The 18,492-nt window shown below is 41.8% G+C and overlaps 1 protein-coding gene across 1 annotated transcript in view; it reads right to left on the bottom strand.

Moving 5' to 3' along the window:
- Positions 1-418: 418 nt before the first annotated feature.
- The window catches only part of itfg1 (integrin alpha FG-GAP repeat containing 1), a 155,991-nt gene continuing 137,917 nt past the window's right edge, over positions 419-18,492 (bottom strand). The window contains exons 16-18 of the mRNA XM_069690287.1: positions 11,896-11,978; positions 10,848-10,965; positions 419-1,477 (exon numbers count right to left, since the gene is read on the bottom strand). Of these exons, the coding sequence (XP_069546388.1) occupies positions 1,418-1,477; positions 10,848-10,965; positions 11,896-11,978 (261 nt within the window). The 3' untranslated portion in view covers positions 419-1,417. The remainder of the gene's footprint in view (positions 1,478-10,847; positions 10,966-11,895; positions 11,979-18,492) is intronic.

Raw genomic sequence — 18,492 nt, 5'->3', positions numbered from 1 at the left:
ACACACACACACTATCAGGCCCCCACGCTTCGAGCTTCAGGTGCTCCTACTCCCATTTACCATACAGGGAAGGTTTACACTCTGAATGCATTATTTATCAGAGTGGCTCCTGAAGTGGGTTGCCGGGCCCAGAGGGCTGCTCAAGGGGGCTTCCAGGGGTCCGCTGGAAAATTAAAGGCAGTTTAGTTCCACTGCTTCTTCACTCCCTACAAATTTAGATAATGAGAGGATATAAAGATGAATATTTTGAGTGTAAATTCCCCTCAAGCTTCCCAGCAAACAAAATAAACAAAAGATGTTCTTCGAAAAAGGAGCTTCAGGGAGAAGATTCTTAAACGTGGTGTTTTGTGGTTTTGGAGGTCTAACGTGCAGCTTTAAGGAGAGCAGAGCAGGAAAAAGACTTGAAGTTAACGTAACATTTGATGTAAGCAGAAGAAACCTTTATTGTCGAACTCGGGAAGTAAACACTTTTAGTTGCTTGAACATTCATTTGCAAGCTAAATCCACAACATAAAATAAATTACAGACACCCACAGTTAATCATTAGTTAAAAAAGTGCAAACCACATTTAAAAAAAAAAAGGCATGAGCTCCTTCTTGGAAAACAAATATCTGGAGTGATTGGCTCGATTAAGATTTAAAAGATAACATCAAATTAAAACTTTATCTCGCGCCTTATTCAGCAGGACAAACAGGGTTCAGACTATTTGCTGGGGCTTCATACAGTAGCATTAGACATTTGTAGGATGCATCTCCTCTTTTTTGGCACTCCCATGAAGCGCTGTGATACAATCAACTGAGAAAAAGATGAATTTGCAGTCAGCAGGGCCGAAGCCCATTCATCACTTTTGGTGAGATTGGAAGCAGAAAAACGTTGCGCGGCATCATTATATCACGTGTCCACTGTTGGTTCACTCGCCACCACTTGCTGCTGCACCTTCTGAGATCAATGTCACAGAATTCAATCCAGTTTAATTTCACTGAAAAAAAACCACACCAAAGACTGTAACATTTCAACATTTGATGCAAAAGGTGCATTCCTTCCATCAACAAATATAAACAAACATCTTATTGGAGTTACTCGTCTGACATGAATCCATTTCATTTTGTCAAGATACAACACAAGCGATGATGACGCTGCTAATTCCAGCCGCGCCACAGAAATCCCTGTTTTAAATTTCCCTGCGTGTCTCTGTGGCCTTGTTGCAGCTCCTGTACTTCTAACACTGGAATGAATAAATGAAATGGAACATAAATATTCACGTCTGACTCGAGGACTGAAAAATATCAAAAAGAAACGTTTTGGGGCGAATGAGCATCCGTTTATTGGCCCTTCAGATGAGTCTGGGTGAAAATGTGTGCAGGGGAGAAGGGAGTGGTCGGGTGAGGATCGTCTCCCACGATGCAGTTCTCTTCCTTCACATGGCGTCGAAATGGAAACGGTGGGCTTCCTGCCTCTTCTCCCGGTCGTCCGCTTTCTAAATGACACACAGAGAATCACAATCAAATATGATCATTTAACTTGGAGTGCTGTAAGGACTGGGACATACAGTACCCTGAACTTTACTGCTGACTTTTCAACAGCCGGCATTCATTTGGAAAATCACATGCTGTGTAACAGCACAGAGTTTATATGTATTTGTAAAAAACAAAAGTATGTCATTAAATTAGTTACTTTTAAAAAGCTTGGTGATTACAGAGGGGTATATTATATATATATATATATATATATATATATATATATGAAATGTAGAATATAACATTGATTCTGTTGCTTTGCATCCTTTTGCCTTGTGTCTACATCTAAACAGGCTCCATGTGCTCAAAGTCTGATCCTCGTTTTTGATTGGTTCTCTTGTTTGAATTCACACCGCCTCTCGTCTGTTAATCAAATCCATGTGCATTACTGTAAACAATTACACCAACACGGTTGGCCATGTCGTCAGATGAGACCAAAACATATTTACAGAGGGTCATTCAGGACCGAGTGGTAGAAACAGTGATCAGGAACCCGCCCCGTTGATAGTTCTCATCACTCAGCATCTCAGCAGTCGACCTGAATGAAGACTTGGTTGGAGGTTCTGGAAAAATTCTTTCCTCCAGTCAGTTTTCATTTACATACTTGTGATTTATTTTGGTTGTTTGTGCTTTAAAATCAAAACAATTCCATTCAATTCCAGTAACTAACTGGGTTCTGTTGTGGGTTTATACAGTTTACATTTAGTTTTTAGAAATGTCCAGCTTTATTGTCCTATTTAAAACATTTGTTAGAAAATCAAATCTATCAAATGTAATAAGTTACATTATATTGGCAAAGTAATAACAATAATTACATTACTCATTATATTTTCAACAAAGTAATTTATTACAGTTCAAAAGTTGCCCTACCAAGTATGTTGTAAAGACTGTAAAGCCCATTGAAACTAATCTGTGATTTGTTATATATACATATATATATAAAATATTGATATTGATATCTATGTTGATGACTAACAACTACCTGCCCAGCTCTTTAATAACGACCAGAAAACAACACAGCTCTGTTTGAACAGCCTCAGTTTGGGAAGTGAAATTACCGAGGAGAGTGATTTGGACTACAGTGATTTCACCTGTTATTGCTGCAGAGCAGACTGACCTGGTCTCTGGACACTCCACTATAAACAGGTAAAGAGTGTCTGCTCCTCTAACTTCGCAATAAACAAGCACAACATGTGTAACCATAGAAACTAAACAGATCAAAGCAGGTGGCAGCCGGAACCAGAAAAGAAGCCTATTAACTAAAACTGTTAGTAAACTAGTACATTTCTGAAACGCAAGCTGAGAAAAGAGCTGAAATTTGCCATTCAGAGAATCCTTTAAGTTGGATCAGAGGTTTCTTTCAGCAATCACAGCCAAACTGCACAGGTTCAGATTTGAAATAAGCCAGAGCTACGGTCGTCACTGACTAACCAGTGAACACTCTTTATTTAAATACCTTAATTGGCAGATAAGTAGTTTATTTAAGTCCTTTTTCATGTATAACAACATCTCCCAATCAACTAGTCACACTAGAATCCCCACCATGTGGTTGCATGCCTCCAACCAGTTACATAGCTGTTTATATCCAAGTCTGTCCAGACTCATACAAGTAGTGGAGACTTTGAAGGAATTTGTCCAATAAAGCTGATCAATCCAATCAGCACCAGTTCAGTATTCCACCAAATATGAAACATGGTCACAATCTCCCTTCTGTTCAGTTATAGTGGTGAATAATGGACAGAAAACTGTTTTGGCCCAACATTATGATATCGCAGTGAAGTTGACCTTTGACCCCTGGAAATCAAATGCCATCACTTGGTAAATTTATCCATTTTGACATTTGTGTGTAATTTTGTCCTAATTAGTGTATGAATTATTGACCTGTGGCGACAAACTCATTTTGCGAGGTCACAAAATTTAAATCGGTCCATCCTTCAGTCCGAGTGAACATTTGTGCCAAATGTGAAGTAATTCCTTCGAGACGTTCCTGAGACATCGCGCTCATGGGACGGACGGACAACCTGGGGACATAATGTCTCGGCCCACAGCTGTCGCCTGCGCAGAGGCATGAAAAAAAAAAGGCCTCTGGGGGGAGAAATGAGCAAAGAATTTAATATGGTGAACTTTTAATAATCAAATTTGCTGCGCTTCCAGGAGAGAAGACATGAAGCTCAATTAGACGTCTAGTGGGGAAGTTTATCTTTTAATATTTAATTATTGTGCAACAGGTAGGAAAAAAAGCCACTTCCCTTATCTATTATCTCTGCAAATACTGTCTAATATGATCTCAGGAGAAAGTGAAAACACAGGAAATCATGACATTAATAATAAACCAAACTCACAGACTCATGTGGATGTGAAGAGACCTCGAAGGAAAAGTGTTTATGGAGAATAACGTACATTCATAGCCAACAGTGTACGATCATCATCTGGGCACAGCAGCAGAGCGAGTGACCCACAGACAGACAGACAGAACGACAGACAGACAGAGAGAGACAGACAGACCGACCCAAATACACACAGACAGACAGACAGAGAGAGACAGACAGACCGACCGAAGACACACAGACAGACAGAGAGAGACAGAGAGAGACAGACAGACAGACAGACCGACCGACAGACAGACCGACCGACAGACCGACCGACAGACAGACAGACAGACAGGTGTGATAGCTGGAGGCGGCGGTGTTCGAGCTCTGCTGTGAACAGGCTGACAGACGTGCACCTCCTCCCCCACGCAGCACCTCCTCCCCCACGCAGCACCTCCTCCCCCAAAGGCCCCACTCACATCACCTGCTCCGAACACTCCTGGTGCAGCGAGGAGAAACTATTAGCCCGCAGCAGCGGACTTTTTTTTTTTTTTTTTTTTCTCCATGTTTTCAGTTTATGTCTTTGAACTGACAGCTGACATCGCCTGACATAAACCGAGTGCATTTGTGATTTGCCCATGAAAAGCAATTTTGTAATTTCGGCGGGCCGGATAGCTTACATCCCCACAGTGCTTCAGGACTGATGTTCCGTTCTTACTGAACACAAGAAGAAGAAAGCTGTGGGGAATGTATGAACAGTCACGGTTGAAGTGATGCTCCACCCTAAATCTCTCTTTTAGGTGTCAAATCAGACGCCCGAAGACTTTAAAGGGAGCTCGAAGAAGTTTGTAGTTTTCACCCAAAAAAAATAACTCGGCACTTCTGTCCGAGTGTTTACTGTTTACAGCTCCACCCAAACGGACGGGTTAGTCTGATGTTTCACTGCCTACAAACAGAAAGGAGCATAGCTGAGAAGATATTTGATGAGTTAGCAGTCATGAGCGGGGCTGGGTGTCATTTCTTTTCCAATACCAGTGCCAATATAACATCTGTGTTGACAGAGTGCCTTGACGCCCTACCTTTACGGTCACAAACATGTTTTCATTCAACAACACAAACCCCCAAACTTCTCGAATGTCATGTCATCGAAAAACAAATAGTTAAACAAGGTGTGATGAAAAAGGTCAGAGATTGTTCCTGTTGTGGATGAACTGAGTGCAGCACAGGGATTTGCTGATGAAGCAATAACCTTAGTGAGTAATTGCTGCAAGTTACAGCACATTGCTCGATCACCTGAGTTACACATGTTTTTGTGCACATTTGCAACTTTTGGAAAATTCTGGAAGTCTGTGATAGAGATCCTTAAAATGCCTCAAAGACTTCCAATGAAGCCATGAGCCAGATGAGGTGTTTTGAGTGACATTCGTGTTTCGAGAGGGGCACGATGTCACTGATCGAGAGCACGTCAGGTCAGGAGCGAAACCAGGTGACTTTTCTTCTTTTCTATTTCTCTCTTTATTGGGATTGACCTTCAAACATCCAACAAACAATTTCCATCTCACACAACTTATAATTTTTTTTTTTTTAATTCAGTATTCAACTCATTTAAACTGGGTTAAACACTTTAAACATTGATCTCCTTTGCAGCCCTTTTGATCAATTACTTAACTTGCTTATCAGGTGTGTTTTCTTTCTCATTGGTGGGGTTGTGCAACGTGAAGTCAGACTGTCAACACCGACTTCTACTGGGATGTTCTCACTCCTCTGAGTGAAAAAAATTCTGCGTACATGACCTGAACTGGGCTGCAAATGACAAGGCGTCCACTCGGACTCGGATTTTTAACTTGTGCATGTTAAAAATGCACAAGTTTCTCACCTGATTTGGATTCCTGCAACTCAAGTTTCAGGTCCATGGTGACATTGCTAATCTGCACATACTAGTCATTGTAAAACTCAGGTGCAGATGTTTATTAACCTAAAAGTAGTTTCTCAAGAAAGTTATTACTAAACCCTGCTAAGTGTGCTGCACTCTGTTTGTGTGCAACAGGGGCAGTCACAGTGCTGCTTTTAGATATCATGTTTTACATCTTTTACAAGTCTTGTCACAGGATTTCTTGGATAAATTCAAATTTATGATTTATAATTACTGACAACATCATGTGTATATTGAAAAAAATACTGGCGGGTGTAATCATTATCCATCCCTCCCGGCAACGTGGTGTGAATGATTCTTCCTTCCCCAACACACATCTAGTGTAAGTAATGAGGGTCAACATCCACAGTCCTCACTAAGTGGCTATCTTCCAACATTTCTGTCTTTTTAGTTCAACATTCTCCTGTTTTCTAGGGCGTTCCTGGCTGAGCTGCAGCGGGCGACAGCAACACAAAGAGAGGGAATTTTGTGCTAAAAATATATATTGGGATAGTCTCCTTGGTTTGAGTAACTCTGACTGCTGAACCTTACATAAGCTTTGGCTCAACTTTGCATTTTTGGTCAGAGTGAGGACCACGGATTTGTCCTCCATCTTTTACAGTGGAATTGCGGCAGTCGGGGATGAGTTTCCCATGTTTTCCTCACGGGACACGTGTGATCACATGTATGGCACATGTTAAACATATGTTGCAACCCATGATAACATGGGGAAATAGTTGGAAAAGTTTTCAAATGGGAATCTTCATGGGCTTCACACAACATGTTTCACATGTGCAAAATCACATGTGATCACAGGAGTTTTTACACATGTGAAATTCCTGTGGTTACTTTTGTATCTTGGTAGTTTCAACTCTATATACGAAGATAATTGCATGTTTTGTGAGAAAAAGTCAAATATTACCAATATAATAATTAACTTAATCTTTTTCCTGAAAAGTACAGAAGATGTAAAAAGAACCATGGAGATGAAATTCTGAAGTTAAGTACAATTGTACATTATTTAAGTTGAATTCAGTTTAGAGCAGGGGTGTCAAACTCATTTTAGTTAAGGGGCCACATACGGCCCACTTTGATCTCAAGTGGGCCAGACCAGTAAAATCATGGCATAATAACGCATACATAATGACAATATTTCTCTATGTTTAAATCATTGGTGACGGTTTTTGGACGATAAACCCTATTTTAAGGTCTTTCTACAATAAACTAGAAACATAAAGAGCAAAACCTCAGACATCAGCCCACTGTTTATCTGCCTGGGCTCTCCTCTGCAGATTCCCTAGCAGCGAGCGCTTCTTCCTCCGGAGCAGACGTCACATCTACGCTGTTTTTGAAGCAATTACTGGATCGATTAAAACAATTACAAAACGTTTGTACTCATAAACCTCCATATTCTCATAGAAATGCAATTTATGTCTTTCTGTAATTTTCACACTTAGCAAAGTCATCCGGCGGGCTGAGCTGGACCCCATGGCGGGCCGGATCCGGCCCACGGGCCGTATGTTTTACACCCCTGGTTTAAAGTGTTTCAGATGTTGCATGCATCACTTTGAGGATTAAACTTGATCATGTCCCAGAAAAGAGTAGTATTTTATTCAGCAGAGTAATATAATGTGGTTTGATTTAAGGAGTGGAACATTCTTCATCAGAGGTCACCGTTTGACAGTAGTTGAGCACAAATGAATAATAAATATTCCACATCATGTGGACTGGTGACAGCGCAGTCAATAATGTATTTAAATCTGTTTTGCGAGCTCTGGTGAAATGAGGAGGGAGGAACAGGCATCAATTTTAAAGTATGTGAATGAAACAATCCTTTTTTCATTCCCAACATGTTGTCTAAATGTTGCAGCAGATGACGACAGGACATCTGCTGTTTTTGTTTAAACCCAATCAGTACATTAGAGAGACTTTTAGAAATGAATGTCTCTTTTATGGAGCAGCCGGTCCATCCCTGATGCTGACTAATATGCTGCATCCAAATGACGGCCAGCAACACATTGACTCCACTTTCTTCTCACGCCGGTTCTGGTTTCTAATAAAGCCTTCATCTATCTTCAAAGCTACCAGCGTCTCACGAGGCCTTTTCTGTTTTGATGCAGCATGTTTTTAGGAAGCAGATTGATTGGTGTGATGTTCTTTCCTTACGATAACTGATAACTGTGCTGCTGTCGAAGCCTGCTTTAATTGACTGTCCGGGGGATACCTCCAAATTGTTGTCCTGAGGCTCAAATCATCATTAAGCAGCAGAGCATTGATTTGTGTCCATCTAAAGGTTTTACTGACAGTCGTGGGTGCGCGTCAAAAAGCAGGTGGAAAGCTGCAGTGATGCATGCTGAAGTCTCACCGGGCTCTAATGTCAACTAATTAAAGTTTGGCCCGCGTAGAGATGAGATTGATTACAATCTGCTTCACTGAATGACTTCCTGTGTGATCCAAACACACCATTCATCTTCTTGCCTTCCTGAATCATATTCATGTGGATGTTTCTTAATATCCCAGCTAATATCGCATCGCATAGAAGTTCACAGGATCTGCGTGAAAGCCCTGTTGGCTTGTTAGGCAGGACAACATGTCTTTGCCCCGGTGCTTTGCCCTCCGCCTGACTTTGTTATTAGAGGAGCAAATACCAGAGGCGGCAGTGCAAACACACAGAAATGCCAAATGTCAATCAGCGGGCTCGCCCTGACCTTAGTGGCCGTTAAAAGAGACGGGAGGTGATGAGATATGAGGGTGGACGTTAGCAACCCGAATACATGATTCACCCTCAATCTTTTACTCCCTGAAAGGTGCCGAAGGTTACACCACACTAGTGGTCCCGAGGTGTGCTTCTCAGGTGTCAAGACCAGCCATGTACTCCAATTTAAATTCTATTTGTAGTGTTTTTTTAAAGTGTCAATCTGAGCACAATGTTAGGTGGACTAGTAGACGCTGGAGAGACAATATGGATGAACACTGCTGGACCTAAGTTAGAAATGGTTTGGATTTAAGGTCAGAAAGTTTTATCTGTTGGTAGATATAAAAAAAAATGATGATGCTGTGTCTACATTTCAGTTGGAGCATTTCAAAGATGTTGATATTCATGAAGCTCTGCTTTGCAGAATCATCAGTATAAAGGATGACAGTAAAGCCTGAGCGCATTCAAATATAAGTAAAAAGAAGTATGAATTCAAAGGAGCATTTCAGTGATAATTTCAATCATTGGAACTAAAATTCTGTTGCATGCACTGCAGATATAGTGGAAGTTCAGGCTCAGGCATGGTAGAAAATTGATTATAGATTTTAGCCTGGTATCATTAGACCTGAATTCACAGCGTGAATATAGACGTCTGGATAAACTCCATTAGGGATTGTTTCCAGTCATTTTAAAACTATTGGAACAGCCTTTTAAGCGATCGGCAGTGACCACCATATGATGAATGTTGTATGGTGAAACTCAACCACAGCGCTCCGGTTGGAACTTCATTTAGAAACAAACACTGGACTTCAGTCTCACCGCACTTGGCCAAACCCACTGACTGCTGATTGGTCCTCCAATTCAGAGCGGCTGAGTGAACCTTAATACAAACCGGGTTCCCAGACTGTCATCACAGCGAAGACTCAGGGCTGAGCTCAACAGGTGGGCGGAGTCAGGCTGAATACATTTGGTAATTTGACTCAAATTTACTTTTTGGTTGGAGACGGCATGTTGGATGTTTCACCAACTTTGACGCAGCATTTTATGAGTTTACGACATTCCTGATCCCTGAAATGAACGTAACTCACAAACTTCTACAAACCAATACAAATTAAGGAACTTTTAGGAATATTTATTCAAATAAACTCTTGATAAAGATGATCGTAATTATTGAGGTTGAATGTTTTTCATCACTCTCAGTGATGCACACCACAGTGATTGAAGCCAGATGAGTTGCTTCTGTCCGACTGCATGCAAACTCTTCATTTTGCCTGTGTGGAGGAGGACTGAATTAACTTTTTGGGTTTCATTCATTCATTTTTTTAACATCCATGTTCTCCGTTCATCGCCATCAAAATATGTGTCAACACATATCTTCCCCCCATGCACATATCTCCTCCCATCCACATGAGCCTGCTGGATGTATCTCGCACGCTCGCTTCAGACACCAGCCATGTTTTTTTTTGTATTTCTAATGCAGCAGATGAAACTGATGCACACGCCCACATTTCCCAAAAAAGAGGGCAATTGGAGCGCTTCTGTGTGTGCAACCATGCACACATGCCTCCCTGTGCGTAGACACACTCGCAGACGTACAGGCGCACATTAAGCGCACATGTTCTCACGGCAGATGGTTTGGAGAAGATGCCAGCGACTTACTGCCTCACCAGTGTGTGGAGATGAAAAATGATCCACAATAAAAAACAAATTGGACATTTGCAAGAACTAGTCTTCAACAATGTTTGTGTCCGTGTGTCCTCGACCATGCGTCGACGAGTTATATATGACTCCAACTGTGCTCTGTGTGTGTGTGTGTGTGTGTGTGTGTGTGTGTGTGTGTGTGTGTGTGTGTGTGTGTGTGTATGGCTGAAAACAACCAGACCGGGAGGAGCTGAAGCACAAAACACAGATGAAAACACGCATCAGCTCCCTGGAGGGCGTATATACGGCAGTAATAGACAGCAGATCTGCCGAGCTGAAAGGACAGAAGTAGGCAATTACAGCTGAACGTCATTCCAGGTTGTGACCCGGGGAGAGAGAGAGAGAGAGAGAGAGAGAGAGAGCTAGCGAGAGAACAGGAGAAAGTGTGTGTGTCTCAGTGGGAGGCTGGACAACTAGAGGACAGGGACATTGAGACCCATCTGCTGCTGGTTGTGGCCAATCTGCTCTCTCTCTCTCTCTCTCTCTCTCTCTCTCTCTCTCACACACACCCGCACACGCACACACGCACACACACACACACACGCACACACATACACATACACACATAGAGAGACGCACAGTTTGGTTAGTTAACATTGGCCTCTTCCTGGTGATTTACTGCTCCAGTCCAGAGTGTGTGTGTGTGTGTGTGTGTGTGTGTGTGTGTGTGTTTGTGTGTGTGTGTGTGTGTGTGTGTGTGTGCGCGTGCTGACCTTCTCCTGCCAGTGGAGGATGCCGATAATGACAAGGATGAAGACACACACTCCGATGAGTGCGATGGCCGTCAGCAGCACGCTGTTGCTAGGAGTGAGGTACAACTTAGCGCTCCAGCTGAAGAGAGAAAGAGAGAGAGTGTAAAAATGAAAACTGGCCATATGCTGTTTATGTTTCATCAGCGATTATGTGACAGAAAAACAATGTAATTACCAAATGGTGTACATTAGTAGAGACGGTGTCCTAATTAAGGTAAAATAAATAAATGAACATCTCTTTCTCCTTCTTGTTGCAGCTGGTCAGAATAAAAAGCTGCTCTGCTTCAGTTTCCAACAACTTTTATGTATTTTAAGAATTCAAACCACTTTGATATATTAAATGTATCATCGCACGATCTGTTAGCCCAAACTGCATGCGACAAGAATACCAAGGCACCCGTGTTTTTTTGTTTTGTGAGATCTTTTTTCACTCCTGGTCTGTATGTAGGCATGTGTGTGTGTGTGTGTGTGTGTGTGTGTGTGTGTGTGTGTGTGTGTGTGTGTGTGTGTGTGTGTGTGTGTGTGTGTGTGTGTGTGTGCTGGCAGGCCTGGCGCCTACATTTGTGTCATGTGCCTGTATGGAGGAGGGTGCATGTGTGTGTGTCTGTGTTTGTCTGAGTGGAATCGCCATCTGGAGCTCCTCCTGGGGTTTCAGCTACATGCGAGCAACGTCGTGATAACACGAGGACACATGCTGCGAGGCGACAGAGTGTGTGTGTGTGTGTGTGTGTGTGTGTGTGTGTGTGTGTGTGTGTGTGTGCTGCTCACATCTGGGCATTGTTTTGCGAATATAACACCGCAGAGACTCTGTCTGTATCGAGCTGAGGTAACACTAACTCCAATATGTTGTTAAATGGCATCAGACGAGGTAGTTAAAGTGTTGAGTGGTGTCCATGGCAACAAGCGTCAACAGGTTCTCCCGGTAAATTACACCTCTGTGAAGAAGGAAAGCGGGCCGTTCTGACCTGTCTATATTGTCTCATATCGTCAAGTGTAAGTGTTTACGTACCTGCGTGGTTTGTCGTGTGGGAAAGGCAAGACAATGAGCTGAGAGTTGGGGATGATGGCCGTCCACTCCTGCTTCCTGATCTCCTGGAAGGAGAAACACAAGAACGGGTGAGAAAGGAAACTCACTTTTTATCATTTATTCACATGTTCATAATTATTCACTCATTTTCAGAAACTGGATGCTGATATATTTACATTTAAAGCTTGTTTCCAGTACTGTGACGGACATCATATGTGTGTGTGCTGCACAACATGAGCGTTACGTAAGAGGTCAAAGGTCAGCCGTATAAAGAGGCCTGAGAGCTTTCTAAGGAGTGTTTTTAGCTTACCATGGTGTTCTATGTAAATTCAGTATCTTGTTACATGTCTAGAGGAGTCACCATAGGTTCAACATTATGTATATACTGTATGTCTGCATGTTGTGTATCAATGTCCTTGATATCAGCTTAATATGACTTCTGGAACTGTGTAACACTGACCATGGAAATGGTTTGCGATTGTCTCCATGTTGTACAATAGGTAGTTTTTCTGTGCCACTTGGCTGCACATACATTTTAATAGATGATAGTCTATATATATCTATATAGATATATATATAATGCCACATGCACATTTCCAGAAGATACACACGCATACACACACTGCAAATATGTATGTTAAGTCCTCTGAGGCACAGTAATAGGGTCCCTTGGTTTTCTTTAGCTGCTGTGGAGTGGCTATTTTTAGCCGTGCATTTAACACACAGACATACTGCTACATGAAATAAATGACACTGGCTGTGGAGAGCAACACAGTTCTTATTTGCTTCTGGTGTGTTTGTGTGCACGTGTATGTGTGTGTGTGTGTGTGTGTGTATTTGCATATACGATGAAGTATTTTGCAGCCTGCGCGAGATCAGCCATCTGCAGAAGTCATAATCTCAGTCTCTGTCTTGACAAAATAAACATGGTCTTTTCTCATCGTGTAACGGAGCTCATCACGGCAGCACGCGCGCTTTGAAGACACAATTCGTGGGAGAAAACAGGAACCGCTGCCTGAGTGGTAGCACACAAATAAACCGTGCATACAAACTCTAAGGTAACAAATAAAAAACCTCCTACTGACAACCACATCCGAGGAAACGGGTATTAAGACAACAGATTCTGCAGCTAAAACACATCATTTAGTACAAAGTACAGGTTCATGTATTGACTAAGACATATTATTGGATACTTATAGAGTATGTAAGCATGTTTTTTTTCAGCATATTTTGGCAAAAGAATGTTTCATGTAATATCTCTCGTTGATGTACAGCTTTGTTTTTAATCAGACAAAAATCAACTTTTGCTAGTTTAACAGCAGATAATAAAAGGCGCATGTGTTAATGGGGTGGTATTTAGTGCGCTTACTCATCTCATTTTCCCTTTAAGAGCCAGGTGCGCTTGCAGCTCGGTAGATTGCTAATATAGCGGCAGATTTGCAAAGTGGGAAAGAGTGCTTCCCTGAAGAGCAATCAGATCTGCTTGTGTAAGTAGATTGATGTGCACAATAATAGTCTTTCACACTGTATTCTTTTTATTTTTAAGCTTGTACAATGCTGTCCCTGTGCGCGTGAAAGCAGAGTGTAAACACGTAATGCACCTGTCTATGTAGGCGCATATTAAACTCTTAATAAAATGCCATTAAAATAACAGTAAAGTACAGCGCCACTGACATAGGACCAGGTTTTTGTTGGTCTATTGGACTCTCACTGACAGCTGCCTCCAAATAGCGAAGCAGCCACAATGAACCTCATTTTAAGACTGACATGCTCACGGGCACAAGTACATTGGCTTTTTAAACAATGTGAATGCTGGACGGGATAAAAACAACTGCATCAGTCTGAAACATAGACTGCATATAAAAGTGGACGTAGCTTCCAGGTCTGAAAAATAAGGCGGAAGTGCCTTAAGATGCAATACCACTGAGTGCCACTAGAGGTTGGCTCCAAAAAGCCTCCGGCTCCATAGACTCCCATTCAACTTCTCATAAAATTCTCTGTCAATAAATTTTTTCCACAAGTCCTTTCAGTTTTGCTTGCTAAAGCCGTTCCTTCTTATTCTATTTCTGGCGGTCCATCTGATAATAATCCCGTCATTCATTTGAAAATGTGTTTTTTGGGGCTTCATAACGTCCGTTCACAAACCAACAGGTGACGTCACTGCTGGTTGCAGCTTGGTCTGAAACTATTAAAGACACTTGGCGTTGAGCTTGTCTCCACTTTAAGTTCTACTTTAAGTTCCTCCCAGACAGCTGAGCTCCTCACAGAGAGTGAGGCCCACCACCACTGGAGGGGTCGTAGCCACACTGTAGGTTTTGACACAGTTTTGTTTTCCTTTACATTTGTCTCCTGTCTTATTTACAACTTGCAAGGAGAGAAAATGTAAGTTCATTCTTATTAATCACTTGTTTTCTTTGTTTAGTTGTTGTTACATTAATGTTCGCGTAAAATACAAACTGACAGTGAAGAAAAGGATCATAATGAAGACTGATACTTGGTGTCACTTTAAACCAGCAGTTTCCACTGACATTATCTGACTAGAACACGTCTCAGGGCTGTGTGGGTGTGGACGGACAATGTTTGACTGACAGGTCCCTCTCTCTTCTGTTAAACTTTGTTAAGTCTGAGAAGTTTGTCGAGGAGCCAGGAACATCCTGAACACACTGACAGAGTCACACAGTCTCACACCTGAGAGCTGCTCAGAAAAAACACAGTCTGACCTGCTGGCCGCTGAGAGGCTCCGACAGGGAAGGAGGGGCTGAGGGTCCTGCAGGAGGCACCTCAGTGGTGATAACGAGTGCAGCGGTGCAACTTGTTCTTTTTCACTTTTGGGAAGGCAACTTGGATCCACATATTACAAACTGAGAAAGGTCCTTAAGTTCCGAATGAGAAACTTTCAGTTGCATCCTTTCTATAATCTACTGGTTACAGACTATATTTAGATTCTATAGTGTAGATGTTTTGATTCTTGAAATTTTTCGACATTATTCTTTGATGTTTATTCCAAAATCGAATAACAGGGTTCATATAGCCTTTCAGGACTATCCTTTTACAGGCTATTTGCCCCTATTATTTGTACATTTGGAGTGTGTGGATGTCTTTTTTTATGCTCTTTGGTAACTTTTGCTTTTAATGGTCATATTGCTCTTAAAAAAAAAATCATTTCATATACTTTTAATCCCTTTTATAGTTTTCCGCATTGGCTAATTTTATCATCAAGAAACGTACAATTTCTATGAATTTGTAGTGTCTGTATTGGTACTAATTGTGTGAAATTTAAGATGAATCTATCATTTTCTGATGTAACTTGCAATTACATGCATCTTCATTCATTTAACTGGACTATATACCTGTCAATGTTCATTTTCTGCTATGTGTTTACAGTTTTAGACATTCAGCTGTATTACCTTTCGGCATGGTATATTAGTCGTTGTTGTTTTGATTGTTGTCACATCATAAAAGCCTTCCTTCATTTAAAGGGATGGTTCCTTCTCAGGTGTATTCTGTAGTGCAATTATGTACCTTCAATGCCAACTGGCTTTATGTCCTCTTCAGTGTCTATTAAGGAGGAATTTCTGGAGCCTGAAATATGTAGATGACTTTTAGCTGATATATTTTTGAAACTTAAACTGATCTGTGAGTGAACATATTCTGTCTGTATTGTTTTGTTTTGTTTTCATTTTTCCAGCCCGACTGGTAGTGTGGACAGTTTTGTTGCACCTGGATCACTTATAGCTGCTGTTGACATTACTATCAGTTTATAGCATTTGATGTCATTGCTTAATTCCAAACCGCTCCCTCCATCTTCCACCATAATATTGGACTAATTAGCCCTTGAAAAACCCTGCAGGTTGTGCTGGGCCTTTAAATATAGGTGTGGTGTGCAGCTGCAGTGTGAAAGAAGGAATCTGGAAGAAGATACAAAACTTAAACTAACATCAAGGATCTGCTGAACCTCCCGGCTGTGACATCCTCAAAGACAGCGACAGTACTCCTCGTGTTTCGACTTGGAGAGTTGAGAGCGGACTGTTACGACAGTCCATCACAACTTAAACTGCAGCGAGTTTAAAGACTTCTTGCTCGCAGCGCTGTGTTTGACAGCAGTTTGACTTTGCATAAGTTCAAGTTTCAGTTTTAGTTGTTCGCTGCCTTAGGGCTCAGCGTTCAGTGATGAGCATCTGACACGAGACTGACACAGACTGCAGCATCGCCATACAACAGAGCTCTGATTTATGGAAAAGACCAGCACCATCATCAGTTTCTATTCGCTTTCCCATCCACATTTTTCTGAGCCTGTTATTTCAGGCATCTCGGGTCATGCTCAGACTCATTAGGGGTTAAGAGTTCAGAGATGTAAACAGGGGCGGGGTGCATCATATCACTGTTTGTGTAGCTGGGAGGAAAGAACATTTCCAGTTCTACATTTGGCAGAATCTGGAAGTGCCACTGCCCTTTAATTGTGACTCTGTTCTTCATCAATTGAGAGGAACTACATCTTGCAGATATTTTGAATAAGCGTGCGACGTTGCCTTTTACATAACAAGCACATTCTCGCCGCCAGCCATTGTCGCTTAGCTCTTGGAAAGCGCTGCCATCGGTGCAGCAACTGGCGGGGGAGCGGCGCTGGAGACGAGTCAGCCTCCACTACTGCTGCCTGGGAGCAGATCCGATCTGGCTGTTTGTAGGAGAAAAGTGCTCCCAAGTCTTCAGAGAGAAACGAAAGATACTCTGGTTCAAAGACAGGGAAACTGGCACACTATGAGAGAGCGAGGGAGACAGCCACAGAGACAGAGGGTGAGGGAGACCAAGGGAGAGGGAGAGTGACAAGTAGGGGACTGATTAGTGAAGTAAACCACTTTGAGCAGCAAAGGGAATCCCCTGGGTGGAAGATAAGTGAACAGGAGGGGAGAGACTCACAAAGAAAGATGAGGAGGGGTTGAATAAAAGAGAAGGATTGATGTGACTGGGCAGAAGATGGAAGATATCCAAGTAGATTTTTACAAAACCTCTCCTGTCTGAAAAACACACTTACTGTGGAGGAGAAGCTGTAAAGGCCACAGCAGGGGAGATCACAAGATAACAGGACAGAAATATAGATTGAAAGGAAATAAGAAATGAGAGAGAGATAGATCAATAAACAGAAAGAAGCAGTCAGGATTTGTAAACCTTCCTCTCTTTTCTATCCAGCTTTCAAAAGCTTCTCGCCCTCATTACAGGTATTCGATGGATTTACTCCTCCCCCAAGTCCCTCTGGGTAAAAAAAAAAAAAAAAAATCTACTCTGCATTATGAGCAGCATCTTTAGGTATTCATTAATTCACTTTGTAGAGGGAATGGGCGAGGGGGGATGTGGGAGGAAAAAAAAAAAAACTCCTTTACGTAGGAAAAAAAAGGACTGCGCGAAAACGGGACAATAAAGCAGCTTGTTTGAGATGAGTGTTCTCGGTGCACCACAGCTTCTGAGTCGCGGACCGAGCCATCTGCAATTCTAATTAGCTGCTCGACGAAGACCTTGGTACCACACGGGAAATGAAAAAAAAAAAAAAAAGGGGGGTCTGTTGTGCCAAATATTCACAGTGACAAGTGCAACGTGAGAGAAAACAGAGATGGAGATAAATGCACAGACAGAATTGAGGGGAGCTGACATTTGAAGTACAGAAATAAATTGATTGAAACCATGAAACCAATCAATTATTTACTATATTAGCATAACGCTAGCTGGTCGTACGACAGGAAGCAGGCACCAGATACACCCAGAGAGTCGTTCATACGTTGTCTTCTCACAAAACAAACAGGGTGTTGGTATTTCTGCTCCAGCGTGGAGCTCACTGCACCTTTATCAATTCCCCTGGTGATGTCATCAATCACCCCATACATTTAAAAAGAGCCATGCAATCTGTGTGCCATAAAGCATCTGTCTGTCACACATCACCTCTTCACACCTACATTCTTCTGCCCAATCTGGCCTCAAGTGAGATGTGGGCAGCAAAATATGCTTCTTCAAATCAAAACATTGTTTACAACACCTGAGAAAATACTTTACTTGTTCTCATTAAGCAGAAGAAGCAGAGGTAAATGAAACTATGAAAATAAACTGCAAAGATAAACTGCTGCTTGCCTGTGTTGAGGAGAATTACCTATAAATCCACAAGCAAACCAAAGACAGGAAATTGGAGAGAATGAAGAACTGGATGTGATGGTGTTGATTTGAATTGTTTTGTGTGCTAAGCTAATACACACTGATTAACGCTTTTCTAAAGATGTTTAGAGGAAAAAAGCTGTAGCTTGGCATTTGATATAAAGACAAGGTATCCCACATTTTCTTGCATTAACGTCTGCTTGAATAATAATAGAAAAAACAACCTCAACCAAGCATTAAATGCTTTTTGCAAGATTAGGGAGACATGGCTGTTTATGTCTCAGCATTTTCAAATTTTATAAGACAACATGTGGAGGAAAATCCCTCTTCTGAATCTGCAAAAAATACCCTTCAAAGAAGTCTCAGCAGAAATGTGCTTCATTGAGCCCATTATGACAAAAAAAAAAAAAGCTGAAGACAAAGGAGGAAAAACAACAATTT

The sequence above is a fragment of the Brachyistius frenatus genome, unplaced genomic scaffold (genome assembly GCF_029030835.1).
Source record: "Brachyistius frenatus isolate BFR_SWC_R1_liver_20210118 unplaced genomic scaffold, ASM2903083v1 Contig_9, whole genome shotgun sequence".
NCBI lineage: Eukaryota > Metazoa > Chordata > Actinopteri > Embiotocidae > Brachyistius > Brachyistius frenatus.
The sequence above is the reverse complement of the archived record's forward strand: the minus strand, read 5'-3'. Positions and strand labels throughout refer to the sequence as shown.